The 22,057-nt window shown below is 40.2% G+C and overlaps 1 protein-coding gene across 15 annotated transcripts in view; it reads left to right on the top strand.

Moving 5' to 3' along the window:
* MYCBP2 (MYC binding protein 2) overlaps positions 1–12,447 on the top strand; it is a 266,407-nt gene extending 253,960 nt beyond the window's left edge. For 13 of the 15 annotated variants that reach the window (XM_067016840.1, XM_067016846.1, XM_067016845.1 and 10 more), the window contains 9 exons: positions 757–885; positions 1,250–1,382; positions 2,663–2,766; positions 3,546–3,734; positions 4,557–4,664; positions 5,767–5,976; positions 8,506–8,613; positions 9,282–9,447; positions 11,619–12,447. In XM_067016840.1, coding sequence (XP_066872941.1) covers positions 757–885; positions 1,250–1,382; positions 2,663–2,766; positions 3,546–3,734; positions 4,557–4,664; positions 5,767–5,976; positions 8,506–8,613; positions 9,282–9,447; positions 11,619–11,734 — 1,263 coding nt within the window. In that variant the 3' untranslated portion in view covers positions 11,735–12,447. The remainder of the gene's footprint in view (positions 1–756; positions 886–1,249; positions 1,383–2,662; positions 2,767–3,545; positions 3,735–4,556; positions 4,665–5,766; positions 5,977–8,505; positions 8,614–9,281; positions 9,448–11,618) is intronic. The other 2 variants (XM_059042286.2, XM_067016836.1) reach the window with 1 other exon arrangement.
* Positions 12,448–22,057: the final 9,610 nt, after the last annotated feature.

Genomic DNA, 22,057 nt, shown 5'->3' with positions numbered 1-22,057 from the left:
GTTTTATGATAAGAAGGAAATAAAGTAGTAAGAGAACAACATGATATACCGTTTATTCACAGATGTACTTAAAGTGGGTTTGATAAGTATCCCTCGCTTCACTGGAAGGAAAAACTTTATACAGGACCTTTCAACATTTTCTTTTTAACATCCAAGTTTCAAAAATGCATTATTTACTCATTTAGCATACAGAATGTTTGAATATAGTGGGAGAAATTTTCTTAAGTCGCTAAGAAAAGTATACGTTTATTTTGTTAATCATTGAATGCCCATAGCATATTAATCATTGATTTGGGGATGTTGAGGCCTTTTTTTTAATATGTATAAATTTATTTTATTTTGTTTATTTATTTATTTTTGGCTGCGTTGGGTCTTCGTTGCGGTGCACAGGCTTCTCGTGGCGGTGGCTTCTCTTGTTGCGGAGCACGGGCCCTAGGTGCGCGGGCTTCAGTAGTTGTGTGGCACGCGGGCTTAGTTGCTCTGCAGCATGTGGGATCTTCCCGGACTGGGGCTCGAACCCGTGTCCCCTGCATCGGCAGGTGGACTCTTAACCACTGCGCCACCACCAGGGAAGCCCGAGGGCTTTTTATAGTTAAGTACACTTGCCATAATTCTGTTTAATGTTCAGATTCTAAATTCTTATTCGAGTTCAGAGTAACAGTCTGTTCCTGTTGTAAATAAATCACATTCAATTTGTATGAGTATTTAAGACTTTCTTGTTAATCTTTTGTAACGTATGGAAATGTCCTGTTCTAGCCTATGTGTGATAACCATGATGATGGTGAAACTGCAGCAATCATTTTGTGCAACATATGTGGAAACTTATGTACTGACTGTGACAGATTCCTTCATCTTCATCGGCGAACCAAAACTCATCAAAGACAGGTGAAGATTTCTGCATTTACATGCAGAATAGTATCTGTAACATAAAAGACATTCAGTAAGAAATAAATGTGGGAAGGAGACTTGGTGTAATGGGAGAAAAATGAACCTTGGAATCAAAAACCTTGGTGGAGTTCCCAGCTGTCTCATTTACCAGCTGTGTAAATCAAGCACGTTGTTTAACCTCTGAGACTTGGTTTCCACATTTATAAAAATGGGGCTGTTGTGAAGATTAAAGAGAAGACTAGAAATACCTGGAATTTCTTAGAGTGCTTAATAAATAAAAGCCATTTTCATTATTGAATAATTAAAATTTATACTTCTTTCAGAGTGATATATTTTCCCCTTTTCTTTAATGATACAATAGGTCTTCAAAGAAGAAGAAGAAGCTATAAAGGTTGACCTTCATGAAGGTTGTGGTAGAACCAAATTGTTCTGGTTGATGGCACTAGCAGATTCCAAAACCATGAAGGCAATGGTGGAATTCCGAGAACACACAGGTAAAAGGATTTAAGATTGAACCGTGCCTGACAACTAGATTGAACCATCCTTACTGATTACGATTAAACTAGATGTTAGTTTAATTTAATTATTTAATGTGAATAATTTTGAATGTTTTCTATCAAGTGATCATTGATCATTGATCACTGTCTGTATTTTTATATTTACTAGACAGTGTTCAGTGTTCTGTTGTAGAACATTAGATTAAAAGTCAGGAAAGTTGGTTTGCCATGAACTAGCTGTGTGACCTCGGGCAAGTCATTTTATCTCCAAAATATGCATTTTTCATTTTGATTTTTTTCTAAAGTCTGGTGTATTCCCTGCTTAAAGATACATTGCATCTTACAGATTCTCAATTTTCAGCACCTCTGTAGTCTGCCATTTATCTGACACAATTTTCTGATTTTGGTGTTAGATGTAAACCTGACAAATTTAAATATGAATAACTTTTCATGCTACAAGAGCATGGTCTTTTCTCATAGCTGATTTATTTTTCTCCTATTTTCCCTCCATACCATATTACATTAATGAATGTTCTAGTGTTTGAACCATCATTGTATTTATGACCTAAACTATCCTTTTTAAAAAACATTTTCTGTAAATATTGCTAAGTTCACTTATCATATTTAGAATTTTGTACCTGTGTTTTAAAATGAGCTTGGTCTGTATTTTTCAAATCTTGTTCTTTTTCCTTTTGTTCTGTTTTATTGATTCCATTCCTCCTTTAACTATTTCAAACATATTTAAATTTCTTTTCAAATTTTTCTATTATCTTTAGTTCCTTGGGTGGGAATTCTTCTGTTATTCACGTTTCATATTCTCTGGTGAATAGGTTTTCTCCTATACCTTGTAATGTTGTCATTGGGAAAGGTACCTAATGATTTCCTTTTCTTCTATGTATCTTTATTTAATTTTTGTTGTTATATTTTGTCTGGCATTGTGGTTTTGTAATGAGGGGGTTTACCATAGCTGCTCGACCTGCTGTCTTGACTAGAAGCCTAGTCTGTTTCTGTGTACTGAAGAAGTATAAATAAATCAGTTAATAATTTATTTGGCTTCAGGTAGCTCTTTAGTCTCTTATCCCTTTTTGTATGTGATTATTTACTTTATAATTAGGGCAGCTTACAACCCTTCAGCTGCAAAACTGCCAGGCTGATTTCTCAGTGATAGCAACTGATACATATCCCTGCTTGCCTGGTTTGTTTTCTTCAGTTAGTTATATTAAAATATGTAGAAAACATATACTTACGGAGTATTTTCCTTTTCTGCTTGAACCTAGGTAAACCCACCACAAGTAGCTCGGAAGCGTGCCGTTTCTGTGGCTCTAGGAGTGGGACAGAGTTGTCTGCTGTTGGCAGTGTTTGTTCGGATGCAGATTGCCAGGTGTGTGTATAGTTAGTTAGGCCGTCATGTAAGGAATAGCATGTGTTCCCTCATGACACCTTCACTTCACATAAATAGGCTGAGCTCAGCATCGTTTTCTAAATTAGTGTATTACCCATGTCAAGAGTTAAGTGCTTTGTCACAGCTGGAGAATGGATCAGTTAAAGCTCTCAAACCCAAATCATTCTCTTTTGTGTGTTTCCCAACTACCACCATCATATATATTTAACATTTACTTCTGTGCTAGAAGCAGATAAAAATCTATGGGCTGCCTTTCCTTTGCTTCTTACACATTTTATTCACTTGTTTCCTTAAAGTTGTTTATGCATGAACATCTGTATACATTCCATGCTATCCAAATACTTTTGATTCCTCAATTTAGTTAACAAGAATTTGGATAGTGTCCAGACAGTGAAGGATACCTGTATGTTTTTTAATCCCCATTTTGGTGAGAGGTAGGTGGCTATTGGATGATTATATGTCAGGAATTTTTTTTGCTTCACGGCTATGCATGATAACAAATAGATTAAAATTGCAGCTCACTTTTTAATCAGCATTCCCTTTATGTGGAATGAAATTTTTTAAAATCACATTAGACTTTGTTAATAATCCTGAGTTACATGCAAACAAAGAATAAAAATAACTTTACTTTGTGGTTACTTAGCCTTATATCTATTTCCCGTGGGAAAGTATCTTGGAAAATTAATATAATGGATGTAATTACCAGGATGGGTGCCTTTTTTGATATTTTCTGTGCCGTTGTAATTCATCTTTAACAGGAGTATGCTAAGATAGCCTGTAGCAAGACGCATCCTTGTGGCCATCCATGCGGAGGTGTTAAAAACGAAGAGCGCTGCCTGCCCTGTCTACACGGCTGTGATAAAAATGCCGCGACCCTGAAGCAGGATGCTGACGACATGTGCATGATCTGTTTCACAGAAGCGCTCTCCGCAGCACCGGCCATTCAGGTTGTCTCTGCGTTTAACGTGTTAAGTGTGCCTAGATTTTTCAATAGGAAATATAAATATACATGTCAAATAAACAAACGACTGAATCTTTCTTATACCATTGGGAGAAGATATCCCACTGATATCCACTAGTTTATTACAGAGCAAATGCTCTCTCTTTATGTTCTGTCTCCATTTTGTGCAGTGAGCTTTAATCTGTGATTTGTGTGAGCCCGTATAATCAACTGAATGTATAAAATGTTCATGAGGGAGAAAAAAAATAATTAGATTATCCAGTAGCTTCTCTCTTCTTAATTTCCAGAATCCAGCATGGCCTTTTAAACCATTATGTAATTGATCTATGCATGATGCTACATATATCTCTATATAATATATATACATATATCTATAATGTTAGTAACATTATAGAAGTTACAATTTGCTAAATAAGTTTTTTTTAACATTTACTGGTTGTTTGTTTATATTTCCAGTTCTTGTGATTCCAAGACAATAAATATTCTCAAAAATAAATTTTAAATCTTTAAATCAGTAGTTTCCTCTTCTTCCTGTGAGATACAAAATTGAATAAGTTCACATTTCTCCCTAGCCCAGCTTACTCTCTATAAGGTGGCGTTAATACATGAATGGTAAAAATTGGGAGAAGCTGAAGATCTAGTTCATAATGTCACGTGAATAATAGAGAAGTGCCGAAGTTTCAGTGTACTGAATTTCTAGATTTTTCTCTTACCTGCCCTAAGTAGCACCTTACATTGACTAATCTGCCAGTTACTCGTGTGCATTGTTACTACATTTGCTTATATCCTTCTCTTTTCTTTATTTAAGCTGGATTGTAGTCACATATTCCACTTACAGTGCTGTCGACGAGTTTTGGAAAACAGATGGCTTGGTCCAAGGATAACATTTGGATTTATATCTTGTCCCATTTGCAAGGTATGGAAAGAATCAGAAATTATCTGCTTTCTATTAATTTTCATCTTTGTCTTCATCTTTCATCTTTCAAAATAAACATGGCAGCATCTCTCAGTGTCCTTCTTAGTCTACTTTGTACCACCAGCCCCCATCAGTTTCTGCTCTCTTCACCCAGGTAGTACCTGAGAATAAGATCTTTCTATCTATTATACTACATTTCAAGACATTAATTGTCCATTAAAAGCTGATTAAACTATTGCATCAGAAAATTCATTTAGATATCACCGTGCATTGAAGGGCACGCATCACTGCTTTCAGACCCCCTGAGAGTTCAGGCCATGTGACTTGTCAGTGGGTGACTACCAAAAAGAAGAATGAGCCTGTGGTGCTTGTAGGTACTGATACCTGCTGTGAAAGAGTGAAACCTGAACTTTTTAAAGTGCCATTAGGACAGATTCTTTAGAGCTCAGGTAAAATAAGGAGAAAATTCTTGACATTTTGACACATCTCTGCAAAGATAGTAACCAAAGTAGCAGGTTATTTTGGCAAGCTAATAATGTTTAACAAAAAACTTTTGTTTAAGAATGTACTGCCAGACTGGTGTTTAGGGCATAACATGGACTTAGCACAGTCATTGCTTAGACTGAGCAATATTCAAAACGATGATAGGATTTTCTCTCCCTGCTCATTTGTTGCCACAAAGAAAAGTCACATTCAGGAAATGATAGATGAAAGTGATATAGAAAATACTACTTGTTCATTTCTATTATCTAACACTCTGCCCCACGGCCAAGGAACCAAAACACACACAGAGGGATATTTGTGGCAGCAGGGTAGCCTTTCATTCCCGGAACAGCTAAGGCAGCAGGAGATATATTTCATACTCAGGAATATGAAGCTAATCAAATGGAATTTTCGTGTTCTGTGCCCCACTTGCCGCCACTTTCCCTGCTCTTGGGAAACTATAGGCTTGTTAGGACTTCACAGGATTATTTTTAAATGGCATTTTATTTAGGAAATGTTTGGTTATCTCCTGTCCTAGTATGGTGTTTGGCACTTCGGTGTTAAATTAATAAATAAATGATTCTGTTAAATAAAGAACGTTCATTTTTCAAAATTTCAGAACAAAATAAACCATATCGTGTTAAAAGACCTGCTTGATCCTATAAAAGAGCTGTATGAGGATGTCAGAAGAAAAGCCCTAATGAGATTGGAATATGAAGGTCTGCATAAGAGCGAAGCTATCACAACCCCTGGTGTGAGATTTTATAATGACCCCGCTGGCTATGCCATGAATAGATATGCATATTATGTCTGCTACAAATGCAGAAAGGTATGCTGTTAATCATACTACGAGTTATTAAGATTACCTGTGTGGTTAAGAAGTTGAATAGTGTAGTGATGTCTAATTATTTGTATGTTTTAAGTCTAAAGTTAAAAATGAGAAAGTTTGGTGCTGTGCTTCAAGTAGAATTTATTTTCTTAGTTTGTTTTGGGGCTTTTTTTTTTTAACATATACAGACTATTTCTAAAACAAACATGAGGTGTTTCTCTACACAAGCTATTTTCCATCAGCAATCCCCTCTTGTTTTCCAAATCCATTTGGCTCTGGAATAAACTTCTTTTGCTGAACTCTTTTGACCATTCCCTTCTTAAAATTCTTACCTCCTTGGCTCCCAGGGCAAGAGTCTCTTTGGTATCTTCCTTCCTTTCTGGTCACTTGTCTTTAACCCCCTCACAGAGTTCCTTTTTATTCATCTACTCCCTACATATTTGTTTCCCCAGCCCTCCGTTCTTGCCTGATCATACCTGTATTCCCATGCCTTTGCCTACCACCTGTATTCTTCTGACCCTCCAAAATTTTTGAGATTTGGATACAAATACCCAACTGTCTACCAGACATTTAGATTTCTCAGAGATACTTCTGACTCTCTCAATCTCCAGTCTGTATTAACAAACGAACAAAGTCAATTCTGCCTCCAAATCTCTCTTGAGTTCTTTTTTCTTTCTATTATTATATCTTTAGCAACCCTAATCATTTTCTTTGGTAATTATTAGTAGCCTTCTTACTGGGCTCCTTGTGTGGAGCCCTTCTTAACCTCTCCATTCCATGCTTTACATTTACACTCACAATTCCACTAGCAGATGAACATTTCTAGATCCCAGATCTGATCGTGTCACTGTTGAGCTTCTAATCCTGTGGCCCCTCCACCTCTCTAGTCTCATCTCCCAGCATGTCACCACTTGTGCCCCGCGCAACAGAACACCGAACAACTTGCAGTGCCCCAAACTGGGCCGTGTTGGCTCACTCACCCACACCTCCACGCCGTCGCCCGGGCTCTTCTGTCCATGGAGTGCTCTTCTCTGCCTCCTACTCTGCATCTTACTCTCACTTGCCACCCACACACACGCACACGCTCGTAGGCATGGCCAGATCTGTGCAATCACACTTCCGGATTCGACTCCAGTTTCGCCAACCTCTGCAGCGTGCCACGACCTCCCCACCACCGCCACGCCATTTTGACGTCTCACATACGTCTGTCTAAGCGCTTATTGTTCTGTGTTAACGGTGACTGGTTCACATGTCTCTCTGTCCCCCTTGATAAGTTCCATGAGGACGAAGACTATGTTTCTTAAGTTCTCTATCTCTAGTACTTGGCACTTATTAGACACTAAGTTAATTGGAGAATGAATAAATGAAGGAATCAATATATGGAAGACGCATAGTCCCCCAAAGTAACAGAAAGAAAATACAGATAATGAATGGAAGGCTAAATAGATAGATGGTAGCCAGAAAGGCAGACAAATACACACACCCAAGGAAAGACCAGTGGTGTACAATTTGTGAAACTGGAATTGTTACAAATAATAAAATACTATTTCTGTGTGTTTAATGTACTGAACCTCATAAATGAATACTGCGCTACCACACAGATGACAGTCAGATGTCCAGGAAGCCATGCAGGGAATCTAGAAAAGTCAAACAGCTGGAATAGGCCCCCAGGACAAATGAAATACTTCTGAGGCCTGATTTAGCTGGTGGATGACCATTTATAGCCTCTTTATCAATGAAGCCTGTCTTTCAGCTTGTTTTTCCAGTACAAATAATAGATTTCTATTGACTCATCTTACTTATACCCAATCATGGATATAGTTTTTTTGGCTATGAGACGTTATATATGCAGAATGCCCCAGTTATAATTGGTCTAATTTATTTTGTGCCCAGAGCAAATAGAGAGGAATTACCCATGACGATAACTTCATATATTCAAGTATCTGTATTAGATACTGTTGAGTTCCTACATGTAGTGTAGCTCTGTAAGTATGAGCAATGTCCTGAACAGAATATCCAAATTTGCCTTTCCTTTTTAAACATTTTTATATGATCAAAATTGATTATTTTTCTTTCCCATTAGCCTCAGGATTATAATTTTATACTAATATTTATTTTAGGCATTTTTTAGAGTAGTAGAAGGGAATATGTTATTTAATATTTCAAAAAGAGAAAAACTATTCAGACTTTGCCCTGGAAAATCATAGCTTCTCTTTACTACTTAATATCCTATTCTTGGTATTTATTTGGAATATTATACATTCTTTTGTCATTTTGCTTTGACAGTACAGTGTTTGAACTTTCTACTGTAAGTATGAATCCATTCCAGAACTGAAGTAGCTTTATTTCATACGCTGATCTATTTCTTACAGGTAGCAATATGGATATCCACTTGGCATTACAAGGGAATGTCAATAGACAATAGTATTTCCTGAGACCTCTCGATCTCACTTCCATTGCACCCACACTGAACCTCCCATGGCAGAGTTTTCTGTTTCCTGCTGTGATCTGATTGCATTCCTTCCTTAGGCGTATTTCGGTGGCGAAGCTCGCTGCGATGCTGAGGCTGGACAGGGAGATGATTATGATCCCAGAGAGCTCATTTGCGGTGCCTGTTCTGATGTGTCCAGGGCTCAGGTTGGCAGAATATTTTATTAGAAAGGACAGTTTAGAAATGTTAAACTTCTACGTTTTTAAAATAATAATATAACGAATATGATGGGGACAGTATAGTACGTTTTTTCCCCAGTGCTTTCTGATGTTTGTAGGGCAGTGTATAACTTTCCAGATCATTTTGTATATATTATTTCTTTTGGATGGTATTTGCATTTTATAATTTTGTCTCCCATAAGATAATCACCATATTTCAACAAGTAATAAATTTACTTATTTCATTTTCTTAAACCTGCAGTCACACTTTTAGGTTTTCCCGTCTTCAGTGAAATCTTAACAATGCATCTATGATTGAGAGATAGAAGAAATATTATTAATTTTTCAATTTGGCTGACCAAGAAACATTCACAAGGAAATTAAACGGCTAGCTTATTAAATAATATTGTTTATTATGGAGCTAGGATTTAAACTTGGGGCTTGGTCCAAACCTTTTGGGCCAAGCCACACATTTATTCAATATTTTAATATGGAAAAAAAATATATATTTTAATGTGTATATCATCAGTTTTTCAGCCAGTTTTGAGAGCTGTGCGTACTCTCAAAATATGAATCACTGAGTTATGTGTATGGTTTTCTTAAGTATAGTTGAAATAGACTCGCCATAATCTTGTATTTATTTTCTTTTGCTGTAGATGTGTCCGAAACATGGCACAGACTTTTTGGAATATAAATGTCGCTACTGCTGTTCAGTGGCAGTCTTTTTCTGTTTTGGAACAACGCATTTTTGTAATGCCTGTCATGATGATTTTCAGAGAATGACTAGCATTCCTAAGGAAGAGCTACCACACTGTCCTGCAGGTATGCTTTTAATGTTTATAAATATGGTTATAATGTATATGGTGTCTCGTTTTATTTAATGATCACATGAGAACATTTTGTTTCAAGTGGCAGAAACCCAGTTCAAACTATCCTGAAGAAACAAAGGGAATTCCTTGGCCCTTGTAGGCTTCTGACTTTCTGAGTGGAGTAAAAAGTAAGATGACCATCATGAGTGAGGGGCTCAAAGCTGTAAGAAGCAATTGTGTGGGGACTGAGAGGAAGTCAGCTGAGGATTAGTAGAGGGATTGCTGCTCAGCACTAAAGGGCCATGAGAGGTTTGAAATTATACATTGATAATAGAGCCCTTTAAAAGGATTTTGTGGGTTTTGGTTTTTGGGGTTTTTTTGTTTGTTTGTTTGTTGTTGTTGTTGGGTTTTTTTTTGCTCACACATCTGCCTTTATTGTGAGCAGCTATGATATTTTTTAAGAAGCCTGGAACCAGTCCCATAAAATGGACAAGTGATTTGATCCAGAATGGCCGGGAAGGGGCAGCGTAGTGAGCATCAGAAAGCCAAGGGGATTCAAGAAGCCACTGAGAATGCAGGAGGGATGGTTGTCTGTGGAGGTCAGGCTGAGAGCAAGTGCACATGAAACCAAAAAGAGACAGAAAACTGGAAGAGGTCACGAGGCTGGTGATCCCAGTGGGGTGGAATACCAGGCTTAACAGAAGTGAGAAGAGTGGAAGGAGAGGTCAATGTGACCGCAGAAGAGGCAGATCTGAAGCGAGTGGGAATACAGGCAAGAGCACATACACCACAGTGTACAACGGTGTTAAAGCTGGGAACCACACAGTCTCATCCATTGCTGAGCAGAGTGCACACGGCAGAACCCTGTGGTGCCTCTCAAAACTGCCAATATGCCCACCCTTCAACAGCCCCACTTCTGGGGATATACCCACATGTGTGAGAAAGATAAAAAAGAGCAGGTATGAAGATTATTCATCGCATCATTGTTTATAATAATACAAGTTTGTAAACAATGCGAGTATCCAGTAAGAGGCTGGTTAAACACTCAGTACTACACACTATTAAAAAAGGAAGGTGACTGAGGATGGAGTTTCTGTGTACCAATATGGAAAGATCTATAGCAGATACTGTTAAATGAAAAATCAAGTTACTGAACAGTGTGTATAGTATGACGCCCTTTGTAAGAAAGGGGGAAATGAGTATATATACTCATATGCATTTAAAATAAAACACTGGGGAGATTGACAAGAAACTAATACAACTGATTAACTATTGGGGAAAACAGGGAAAAATCGGATAAAAATGGGGGGAAGGTGACTTCTTTTTGTATGTAATTTTAAAAAATATTTTGATTTTTAAACCGTGTGAAATGTATTATCTATTCAAAAACAAGGATAGGGCTTCCCTGGTGGCGCGGTGGTTGAGAATCCGCCTGCCGATGCAGGGGACACGGGTTCGTGCCCCGGTCCGGGAAGATCCCACATACCGCGGAGTGGCTGGGCCCGTGAGCCATGGCCGCTGAGCCTGCGCGTCCGGAGCCTGTGCTCCGCAACGGGAGAGGCCACACAGTGAGAGGCCCGCGTACCGCAAAAAAAAAAAAAAGCAAGGATACTAAGATACATAGGTTTTTTTTTTTTTTAAGTACGGCTACTCTTTTCTATTTGCTCATCTCAAGTAAAATTTGTTATACTATTCTTCCTCTACTTCCTTTACAGTAGAAGTACTTTAGGACTTTTCAAAAAGCTTTAAAGAAGCAAGATGAGAATAATGTGAGGCTAGAGTGTTTAGGAAAATGGCCAGAATAGAGACGTGAGCCACCATGAGCAGGAGGAGGGTGGTGAGCTGGAGGTCAGCGAATGAAGGGAGGGAAAAGGGGGCAATGTTGTATGGATGAGGACAAGAGTCCAGATTAAGAAGTTGAAGTAGATAATCCTTCTGGACTGCGATAGGGACCCTGTCCCTTCCTGTTGCATGTATGTGGTACGTTGAATTTTTTATAGTGAATGTTTTTATTTTTGTGGTTAGAAGAAAATAATGTTTTAATTTTATATTTAATTTTATATTTGCATAACCACAGTCACATTATTTCTCTAAGTAACTCATGGGTGATTAATGTTTACATTAGGTTTGTATGTGTGTGTGTGTTTTAATTATATTTTTTTGCCTCTTTCAAAATTTATACAGGCCCCAAAGGCAAACAGTTAGAAGGAACTGAATGTCCTCTCCATGTTGTGCATCCACCCACTGGAGAAGAGTTTGCCCTGGGTTGTGGAGTGTGCAGAAATGCTCACACTTTTTAGAACACTCAGATTCCTTTGTCTACAGAGAGAAAAGTTGCCTTCATCCCCCCAAGCGGATGTGGTGAAGTTTAAACTCTGCTCAGGATAAGGACGGGACCATTTTTACATCCATGAAAATGAACCATTCACAGTGCAAGAAGGATGCCAAATACCATGTACATAATTCTTGCTATGGAAAGTTTCCCCGTTATTTCAGTTTATCTTCTTTTGAACCAAGACATCAAACTTGTGAGGTGTTTGCATGTGGCCATTATCGTCATTGGCCTGTGAAGCATTGGACATTTATAGATTATTGATATCAAAGAATTGCCATGCCCATGGACTAAGAATGATGCTGGCTTTCAAGCAAAAGAGAAAAATTATCATTGTTTATTGTATACTGCCTTTTTGTAATCTTGTACAATTGCATCACGGGTGGGGATAAAAAGAGGAATATTCTGGTTTATTTCCTAGACTGTTATTTAAAAAAAAATGTGTTAGGATGGCATATAAATGTAATAAGTATCACACTGTATATAAAGATATCAATGTTTGTCCTGTATAAGAATTACTAAATTACAAATGCAGTTTCATTTAAACTTCTAGGTTAAGTTTGAGCCTGAAATTTTAATGAAGTGCAATACTGAGTGTGCCTCATTATCTTGCAGCTGTAAACATATTGGAATGTACATGTCAATAAACCACTGTACATTTTTATACAGTGATAAAGTCTAACAAGTGTGTAAGGTATTGCTTGAGAAACAAAATTTAAATACCTAAGGTCTAAAACTCCATCCAATTTTCCTTGGAAAGAAATTTACTAACATAGCACAATCATAACCTTCAAAACTGTTTGTTAGGGAAAAATAAGAGTAGTAGTGAAGTACAATGTTGGAATCTTAACACTGGAGAGATGGATAGATAGATATTCATAAACAGACATATGCAAAAGATAGAAGAAAATATTTAGGAAATTCAACAACCTCCACCTTATTAACCAGCACCTTTTTCAATGTGTATAACAATCAACAGAATCACGAGTCTTTTCTTTATCTATTATAGACTGTGTGTTTTAGTAGATGTTTTTTACAGTTAACTCATGAAATTGATGCAACGAACCTTGAGAACGCCGTGCAGATAGGAGGCATCGTGGACACCTGAGAAGTGTGAGCTGCAGTGTGTAAATGGGAAGGAAAAAGAAAGGGAAACTATGGAGATGGCTTGACAGTCATGAGCCGTCTCAAATGAACACGCTGGTAATAGAAGGGATGAAAACAAAGTCCTAAAACATTCTCACAATGACTCCAGCTTATCTTCGTGTATGAGGAAGCTATGTTTAGTCATATTCCAAGCATCTCGAAACCAGAAAAGCATTTTATGAATAAATACGTTCTGACAAAGCACAGAAGGCAGATAGATGGCTTTGGCATACGTTTGGCTCAAGCACACTGTGCACAAAGGTTTCAAATGCTGTACAGGATACCAGGCAGGAAACAGCAGAATCATGAGAGCAGATGTTGGGGAATCTGGAAACAAACTCTTTTCCTGTTATGTTTTCAGGCCTGGAAAAAGCCATTTTGCTTAAGCAGTTTTCGGGCCAGTCTGTTTAGGTCTAAAACCTCCTTACTCCATCAGTAAGCATATTTGAAAAATATACACAGTTCACTATTAACTTCCCGTATACAACGATTACTTATTCACCTTCTTTTTCAGATTTTTCAGCCCAACATTTCTCCCCGGCCACTTGGTCACTGAGTTCCACCAGTACCTAGCCACACGTGTTTCTGACAGATGGAACCACCGCTTCTTGTTTTCCTGAAAACTGCCAACAGTCCATGAACGGTGCTGAAACAGAAGCCTGGAGACTTGGGTTCAAGCCCTGATTCTGCCTCGGTTTTGGCTGTGTGACCTGGAGTCAGCCACTAATTCCTTTCGGTCACAGCTTCTTGGAATAATAATCCCTAAACTAAATTAGTTGAGGAAGCATTTACAAAAGTGCTTTATCCCACGTAAAGCATTATTGGAAAGTGAAGAGTAAAGGAGAGAAGAACATTTATTCAACGCCTCCTCAACAGCTGCCACTGAATTATAAGCATTTTATTTAATTCTCCCAGCAACTCTGTTGCTTCCCCCAAAAGAGCTGCTAGGCAGACAACTGAGTAGGTAAAATGTTATTAATTTCATTTCAGCAGATGACTTTAATCTCATTTCAGCTGCTTAAAGAAGTTAAAGAACTTGCATTAGATGCCAGCTGATCTAGTACAGATTTGGCTGGAAAACACCTGCGATGTGAATCCAGATCTTTCTGTGTCTCAAACCCAAGTTCTTCCTACCCCATCATGCTCTTACTATTACATTACCAACTGGTCCCATGAAAAGAAGTAACTCATGAAACGGTAACTGGACACGGGTAGTATGGGCAAGAACAAGACAGGCTTTGCCTCAAGGGCTGTGCAGGGCAGATCGGGAGGGACCCGGCGCCCACCTCCTTCATGGCGGGTGTGGGCAGGGGGTCAGCTGCCAGCCTGCACCTGCCCCCCCAGGGGATCCGCCACAGCGTCTGATCCAAAGCCACACTCTCACCCTGCAGCCCTGGCCAGTGACACAGTACGGCAGGGTACCAGGGCCTGGCCGTTGCTGCCCAAAGAAGCACTCCTTTGTGGGCCATCTGTACACCAGGACTCGGGCTAGCCCAGCCGAGAGAGGTTCCTTGGAGCCGTGCTGCAGTCAGAGCCTTCTCCTGCCCAGCACTCCTTCCCCCTGTCCTTGGGTGGATGCCAACCTGCGAGGCAGTCTGAACGCTCCCTTGCCTCCTCAGGCTCCCCACACCTTGAGCCTCCAGAGGCACCACTCCCAACAGATTTCTTGCACTTCTAACTTTATCTTGGCATAGAGGACTTGGCTGAGTGAAACAGAAGGATAATAACGTTTTAAATGACTGACTTAATGGCTGCTTCATTTCACAAGTGACATAAGGGAGCTAAGAAAAAAAGTGCATAGGCTATAAAAGAAGTACTGGAGGGAGTTACAGTGAAGAAAAATTATGAAACAAAATCAAAGCCGAGGTTAGAGGAGAGTGTCCAGTAAGTGACTGTATAAACTATGGTTACACAGAGAAGGCCATCAACTTCACAATATGTTAGTTAACAAAGCAGGACAAGAATCATGTTCGGTTAGGACTTACAAAGTCCATTTCCTCAAAAGGAGCAAAGCCGGTATTTCAGCCCAGTCTTGCAGGATGGATAAGTTTTAAGAGGCACAAGTGGAAAAGGCGTTCCTGGGAGAGAGTGTGGTGAAAACTAAGGTGTTGGTGTGTTCCTCCAAAGTGGAAGTAAGCTGTTTTGCTTCATCAATTCATTTAATAAATAGTTGAGCACCTGCTCTGTTTCCACTTGACAGTACATGCTCACAAGGAGGGGAGCTGTGTTCCCACTTGCTTAGTAACCATGCGTTACACACAGAAGTTGCCTGATAAGTGAACTGTACAAGTTAGTAAATACATGCAGCACTGGGCCAGGCGCTAGGGATGAGACGGTCACAGAACACAAATACGGAACCATGTAAGTAACACAATGTTATTAAGAACTATAATCAAAGTTTTCTAAGAATAAGAGAGAGCATCTGTTGAGGGCTTACAGTGGCCGATCTCTGTGTAATGCCTGGGTGTGGTAGGCAGAGTAACAGCCCCCCAAATATGGCCACATCCTAATCCCTAGCGGGTGTGAATATGTCACCTTACATGGTAAAAGGGACTCTGCAGATGTAATCAAGGGTACAGACTTTGAGATGGGGAGATTTTCCTGGATTAACCTGGTGGGCTCCATGGGATCACAAGAGTCCTAACATGGGAAACAGGAGGCAAGAAGGTCAAAGTCACGGAAGGAGATGTGGTGACAGAAGCAGAGCTCAGAGATAGAGGCTTGAAGACCCTACACTGTTGGCTTTGAAGATGGAGGAAGGGGCCAGGAACCAGGGAATGCAGGCAGCCTCTAGAAGCTGGAAAAGACAAGGAAACATTTTCACGCAGAGCCTCCGGAAGGAATGCAGCTCTGCCATCACCTTGATTTGAGCCCATTTGGACTTCTGACCCCCTGAACTGTGCAATAATAAAGTTGTGTTATTTCAAGCCACTAAGTCTGTGGTAATAAGAAACAAACACAACGGGCTTCACATGCATTATGACATTTTCATCTTCCCACAAACCTATTAACTCTTATTTTCCTTTTGCAGATGGGGCAATTCCAGTCTCACAGAGGTTAAATAGCCCAAGGCTTTGTAAAGACCTGGTATCAAAGGACAAAGTATTTAAGATATCTCAATAATTTTTTAAATTGCTTACATACATATTGAACAGGTGATATTTTGGATATACTGAGTTAAATAAAATATTTAATATTAAAATTAATTTCACCTATTCCTTTTTAGCTTTTTTAAAATGTGGAGTCTAGAAATTTTAAGTTATATGTATATGGCTTGCATATATTTCTAAATGAACTATCCTGGCCTAGAATCTCCTTCTCAACTGTTTGGATTTTATCACACATCTTTGGATTTTTTGGAGAAAGAGACAGGGGCTTTAGGAAGGTAACACAAGAAGCAGGTTGGAGAAGTCTCAGGAAGAGTTGATAAAGGTTCTTGTCACAGGTTCTTAAAACAGACTTCTTTCCTTTGAGGAGTCTACAGTCTAGCCCTAGATAGAGTTAAAATTCCAAGAGACAGCCTAACATGAAGTAGTTTCATTGGGCTAATCTGCCTGAGAGGGAGAGGTATGCTGGCGTAACTCAGAGGAGAGAAGTGGGGTTGCTGAGGTAAGACATCACAGAGGCGTGAGTGTCCTCATCTGCAGAGTTGGAGTGGTGATGATAAGAGCAACGTAGCTAACACTCACTGGGCGTTGACTCTGTGCCTGTGACTGACGTACGTGCTTCACGTATGTTAACTCATTCAATTCTAATGGCAACTCTGTGGTAGATATAAAATAATAATAATAACATTATTATTATTATTATTCCATTTTATAATTATTAATGACATTATCATTATCCTATTATCATTATTATTATTCCATTTTACAGATGAGGAAACCGAAGCACAGAGAAATTCAGTAACTTGTCCATGCTTGCATATCCTTCTCCATCCCACTCTGGAGCAGCTTTGACTGAGCAGTGGAGGCTTACGGCTCTCAAGTTTGCAGGACCCCCAGAAAGGCCTGAGGAAACACGAGTTCCTCCTCTTGTGGGGAAACGCCAAACTGGGGGACCTGAAAGGAAAGAGCTTCAGAGAAAGGAGAGGAATTGGGGAAAGAGAAAAAGAGGTCAAAGAGTGGGAAAGAACCTGTGAGCATCTTCCTTATAAAAGCATACATCTACAAGGCCCCTCCCTTGTGTGATTCAAAGGGATGACTAAGTTAACACTAAAGGTTCTGTCCCTCCCCAACTCAACTGCTCCTCGGAGAGTTACCTGACCTCAGAAGAGAACTCCATGCATCTTTCTCATACAAGATCTGTGGCTGAGCTGCCCACTTGGAAGGCAGGAAATCCTGCAAAAAGAGGCAGTCGTCAGGCCCACTCATTTTCCTAGAACTCCAACCGAGAGGAGCGTACCCCCAGCCGCCACCCGTGTGTTACTCGGCAGAATCATGCTTGGTTAATGGCAGCCACGGAGAGATGCCACCCCTAGCCCCACTCCCAGACACAGGACACAGCGGGAACAAATTCCATGATCGCCCTTCAGTTAAAAGGAAACATTGAAGAACCAAGGAGGAGCCTTTCCAGGTCACGTTCGCACTGGTAAGGCGTTTTGGTTGCAAGCAAAAGAAAGCAAATGCAGAGTAACTTCAGCAAGCCAGAAAAAAAGGCAATCGCTGGGATACCGCTGGGTCTTGAGAACAGAGTAGCACCACCGCTCGGGCTGTGGTTTCATCTCTCCTCTAGGCCCTCTCTCTGCATCTATCCTGCTCTTCTTCCTTCTCACTGCAGACCACCCTTCTCTGCTTTCCAGACCATGTGGTAGAAAGTGACCACCTATAACTCCTGTGTCTGTATGTTCCCAGTCCAAACACCCAAGGAAGGGACTACTCTCTTTCCTTCCGTATTAACTCCAAATTCCCAGCGGGGAGGACTGTCTTAACTTGAATGACATGTCCATTTCTGGACCAATCAACTGTGGACAGGGCCTAGGTTCACGTGCTACAGGAAACCACTACTAAAACCAAGCAGATGGGGAGGGGCTTCTCCCCAAAAGAGCTACTAGGTGACAACTAAGTGTTCACTACAGATTTCAGTCTTGGGCAGTAGTTGAACACAATGACCTTCTAATTATGATTCTGTCATCTTACCAAATCGTGGCCTTGTGCTTCCCTGGGCGGTTGGATAGACTGCCTGCCTCTCTTCTGCCTAATTCCATTATTTTCTTCAAGATTCGATTCAAAACTGACCGTGATCAACGAATGAGCTCTGCCCATCTATCTCTATTCTACTCTGCATCTCGTGCCCTCAGCACTCTTGTATACGACCTTATTAGGAACTTATTAATACATCGCTGTGCAAGTGTTTTCTGTTTCACTGGTGGATGTTATCCGTTTAGACAGCTATAGAAGGACACAGACCTTGTCCCTTTCCTCCTCTGTCACACCAAGCACCTTGTAGACAGTGGAGGACAAAGAGGAGGACCACGATAGTTACAGTTTCTTTCTCCTGTTCTATTAACAGATTTCCTGTTTTCTGTGAGGGGGCTCCCCGTTCCTTGTGGGACTTGTGATATTGGTGAATCACAAAAGCACAGGGTACCTTGTACGATTTGGAGCCTCTGGTCCATAATCAAACTTGCTTATTCCCATTTACCTTTAGGGAGTCTCCCTCTCCCGCAACATCTATCTGCCCATCTACTCCCCACGACGGATTTTAGTTGCAACATGGCTCAAATCCGGGACACTACACCACGTAATACAAACAGAAGCCCCATCCTGTAATGATGTTCTTTCACGCTTCAGAGAAACACATACCGAGCCGGGAACTGTTCCGGGAGCCTAGGATCTTCGAACAAACCAAACTAAGACTCATGTTTTCATGGTGCTTATTATATCCGCGTTGGGACATTACATAACAGACACACAATATGTAATATGCTAGGAGGTGATAATGTGCTGTGATAAAGGAAAAAGAGGTCAAGGGGGCTCTGGAGTATTATTGTCATTGTTTTGTCCTGTTTTGTTTATTTTTTGGTTTTGGTAGTACACTGTTGAATTTGATTACCTAATATTTCGTTTTGAATTTTTGCACCTATTTTCATAAGAGAAATGGGGCTTAGGTTTTCCTTTCTTTTCCATATTTGGTTTGGGAGCGATGATTATACTAGCTTCATAAAATGACCTGGGCAGCTTTTCTTCTTCAACCTTTTTCTCAAACAACTTGTAGAAGAAAGGATTAACTCTTACTTGGGAGTCTGGTAGGGCTCACATATAATTCCCTCCGGGTCTAAGGTTATTTGGGAGGAAAGGGCTTTGCCAATTACATCAATGTTTATTGATCTATTCAAATTCTCTACTTCTTCCTGCCAATTTTGGCATTTTGTATTTTTCTAGGACTTTACTTGTTTTATCTAGGCTTTCAATTTTATTAGCTAATAATAATTTACAACATACTTTTATTGTTTTAAATACTATGGTGGCTATATTTGTTCCCCCTTCAAAAAATTTTGTATTTTGTTATTTTTATTTATTTTTTTTGGCGGTACGCGGGCCTCTTACTGTTCTGGCCTCTCCCGTCGTGGAGCACAGGCTCCATACGCGCAGGCTCAGCGGCCATGGCTCACGGGCCCAGCCGCTCCGCGGCACGTGGGATCGTCCCAGACCGGGGCACGAACCCGTGTCCCCTGCATCGGCAGGCGGACTCTCAACCACTGCGCCACCAGGGAAGCCCTGTATTTTGTTAATTTGCAACTTTTTTTCCTAATCAATCTGACTAGAGTTGTATCTACTTTATTCACTTTTCTTTGAACCAGCTTTTGTTTTTGATAATCTTATTTTTTTTCCTATTTTGTTGATTCCTGTTCTTGTCTTTTTTAATTCTCTTCCAGTTATCTACTACTGCATGACAAACCACTTAACGCCTAACTGGACTGAAACAGGTATTTATATTATTATCTCTTGGAGTTCACTGAGCATTGCACTGTGATGCTCTGTCTTCTTCTGACATGGTGACTGGTTCTTCTGGCACACTGTCTGAAGAGTAAGCAACCCAAGAGACCCAAATAAAAGCTGTAAGGTTTCTTAAGACTTAGCCTCAAGTTTTAAAATGTCACTTCTGCCGCACGCTACTGGTGAAACAAATCACCAGCCAGGGCAAGCCCATGTTCAAGGGCAAGGGAAGTGGACTTCATCTCCCCCCTTTTTTTTTTTTTGGCCGTGCCATGTGCCTTGCAGGATCTTAGTTCCCCAACCAGGGATCGAGCCCACACCCTCTGCAGTGTAATCGCAGAGTCCTAACCACGGGACAGCCAGGGAATTCTCTGGACTTTATCTCTTCATGTAAGAAGCAGCATTTGACCATAGCAAGGGAAGAATAGGTGGTAGCCATCTTGTAAACAACATTATACTATCCTTGATGCTTTGGATTTTTTCTGTTGCTTTTTCTTTTGATTTATTGAGTTAAATATTCGGCTTTTGTTGAATTGTACTTGTTTCTGAGTAACTATATTTAAAATTATGAACTTCACTCTAAGAGTTAGCATAGATGTTTTTCACAAATACTGATATATATGGTATTTTCATCATCATGCAAGAAAAATTTTCTTAATCTCTGCACTGGCAATTGTGGCAACCCTGTCCAACAGGGTTGGTAACAAAATATTCTTCGCTGTTGGACCACGCTACTCCACCGCACCCTCTCCCTTCCCTCCAGACTGATACTGACTAACACAACGGGTAAACTTAAATAGGTATTGAATGATTTTAAAATAAGCACAAGTTGCTTTTTTCAAAAATGTAAAATAAAATCTTTCAATAACAAGAAAAGGAAGCGTTAGATAGGCAAGGTGTGCCAAGATCCCATGCTTGCCTTCTTTAGGGAGAGGATAGACTGTAATGAGGAAAAGGGGACTATAATTAGAGTGTGAAAATTTTAATGTGATGTAATATATACTAGTTATGTTTGATTTGGTTTAATGTGTTTTGCTGATCATTTATTCTGTTAACCTAGCTTTCAATAAATGGGCTTGTATTTGACTTGTTTTTTCTTCCTCTTATAATTATCATGGCCTGTCTTCCTATTGTCCTTCAGCATCCAGTCACGGAGGAACCTAAAAAATGTTGCAGTGCAGGTACACATTATTATGTTGCTAGAGACTTTGTTCCTTGTGACCTGATGATCAGAGAGCCAGGCCCTAACGAAGAACAGTGGAATCTTCCCGCGTTGAATCTTGCTGTCATTTTACACATGGCTTCCTAGCTCAGTTTTGTGGAGAGCTGCCTGGGCTTCACTGCCTTCCAGTCTCTTACACATGGGTCAGATCCTTGAAAAGACATCTATGTTTGGATGAAAAATTACTTTCTTTTTATTTTTGAGGGCGGGAAGATGCATGATTCAAGTTATGATTTTGCACCTATAAGGACAGTTCTAACTTTAAGAAAACCCAGTATCTCCAAAATCCAAACTTTTAAAACAAGCTAACCAGGTAGCAGTTACAAAGATGCCTCTACTTAAAAAAGGCTTCACCACAGTTTTCTTTTAAATAGCCATCTACTCCCTTACACTTTCCTCACTGTGTTTCAGAAAGCAACTTACAAATTTCAGGAGTCTACTTCATAAAGGCGATTTTTAAAAAATCACCTGTAATCCCAGCGTTAATACTGTCACCATTCTGCTCTAATTCCCCGCAGTTTTAAAACACACCTTATGCATACATGATGCATATTATTATGCTATACCTGTCATGGTCTATATGGCGTGTATTATTACAAGCTGTATTTTACCCCCTCGGGTTACGCGCCGCAGGTGTGGCCAACGGAGTTCCCGCCTCGCGCGCGGAGGTGTGTCCGCTGCAGCAGCTGCAGTTTATCCTTCGGCCCGAACGAGCTGCTGGGTTACAGCCGGCTCCAGAGACTCGCCCTTCTTTCTTCTCGCTGCTCCACCTCCCTAAACTTCCATTTTCCACCGGAGAGAGTCTCAGGCATCTAGCTGGCGCCAGCACTCCCACCTTCGGTTTCAAGACGAAAAACCCCGAAAAGCCGCAGTCACGTCTCCTGGAAGAAAGCTGCAGATCCTCCAGCCGGAACCAGGCGACTGAGGCCCACGGCCGCGGTGGGCGGCGCGTGCTCCCACGTGGGCGCGGCCTCCTCCCGCCCCC

The sequence above is a fragment of the Kogia breviceps genome, chromosome 16 (assembly GCF_026419965.1).
Source record: "Kogia breviceps isolate mKogBre1 chromosome 16, mKogBre1 haplotype 1, whole genome shotgun sequence".
NCBI lineage: Eukaryota > Metazoa > Chordata > Mammalia > Artiodactyla > Physeteridae > Kogia > Kogia breviceps.
The sequence above is the reverse complement of the archived record's forward strand: the minus strand, read 5'-3'. Positions and strand labels throughout refer to the sequence as shown.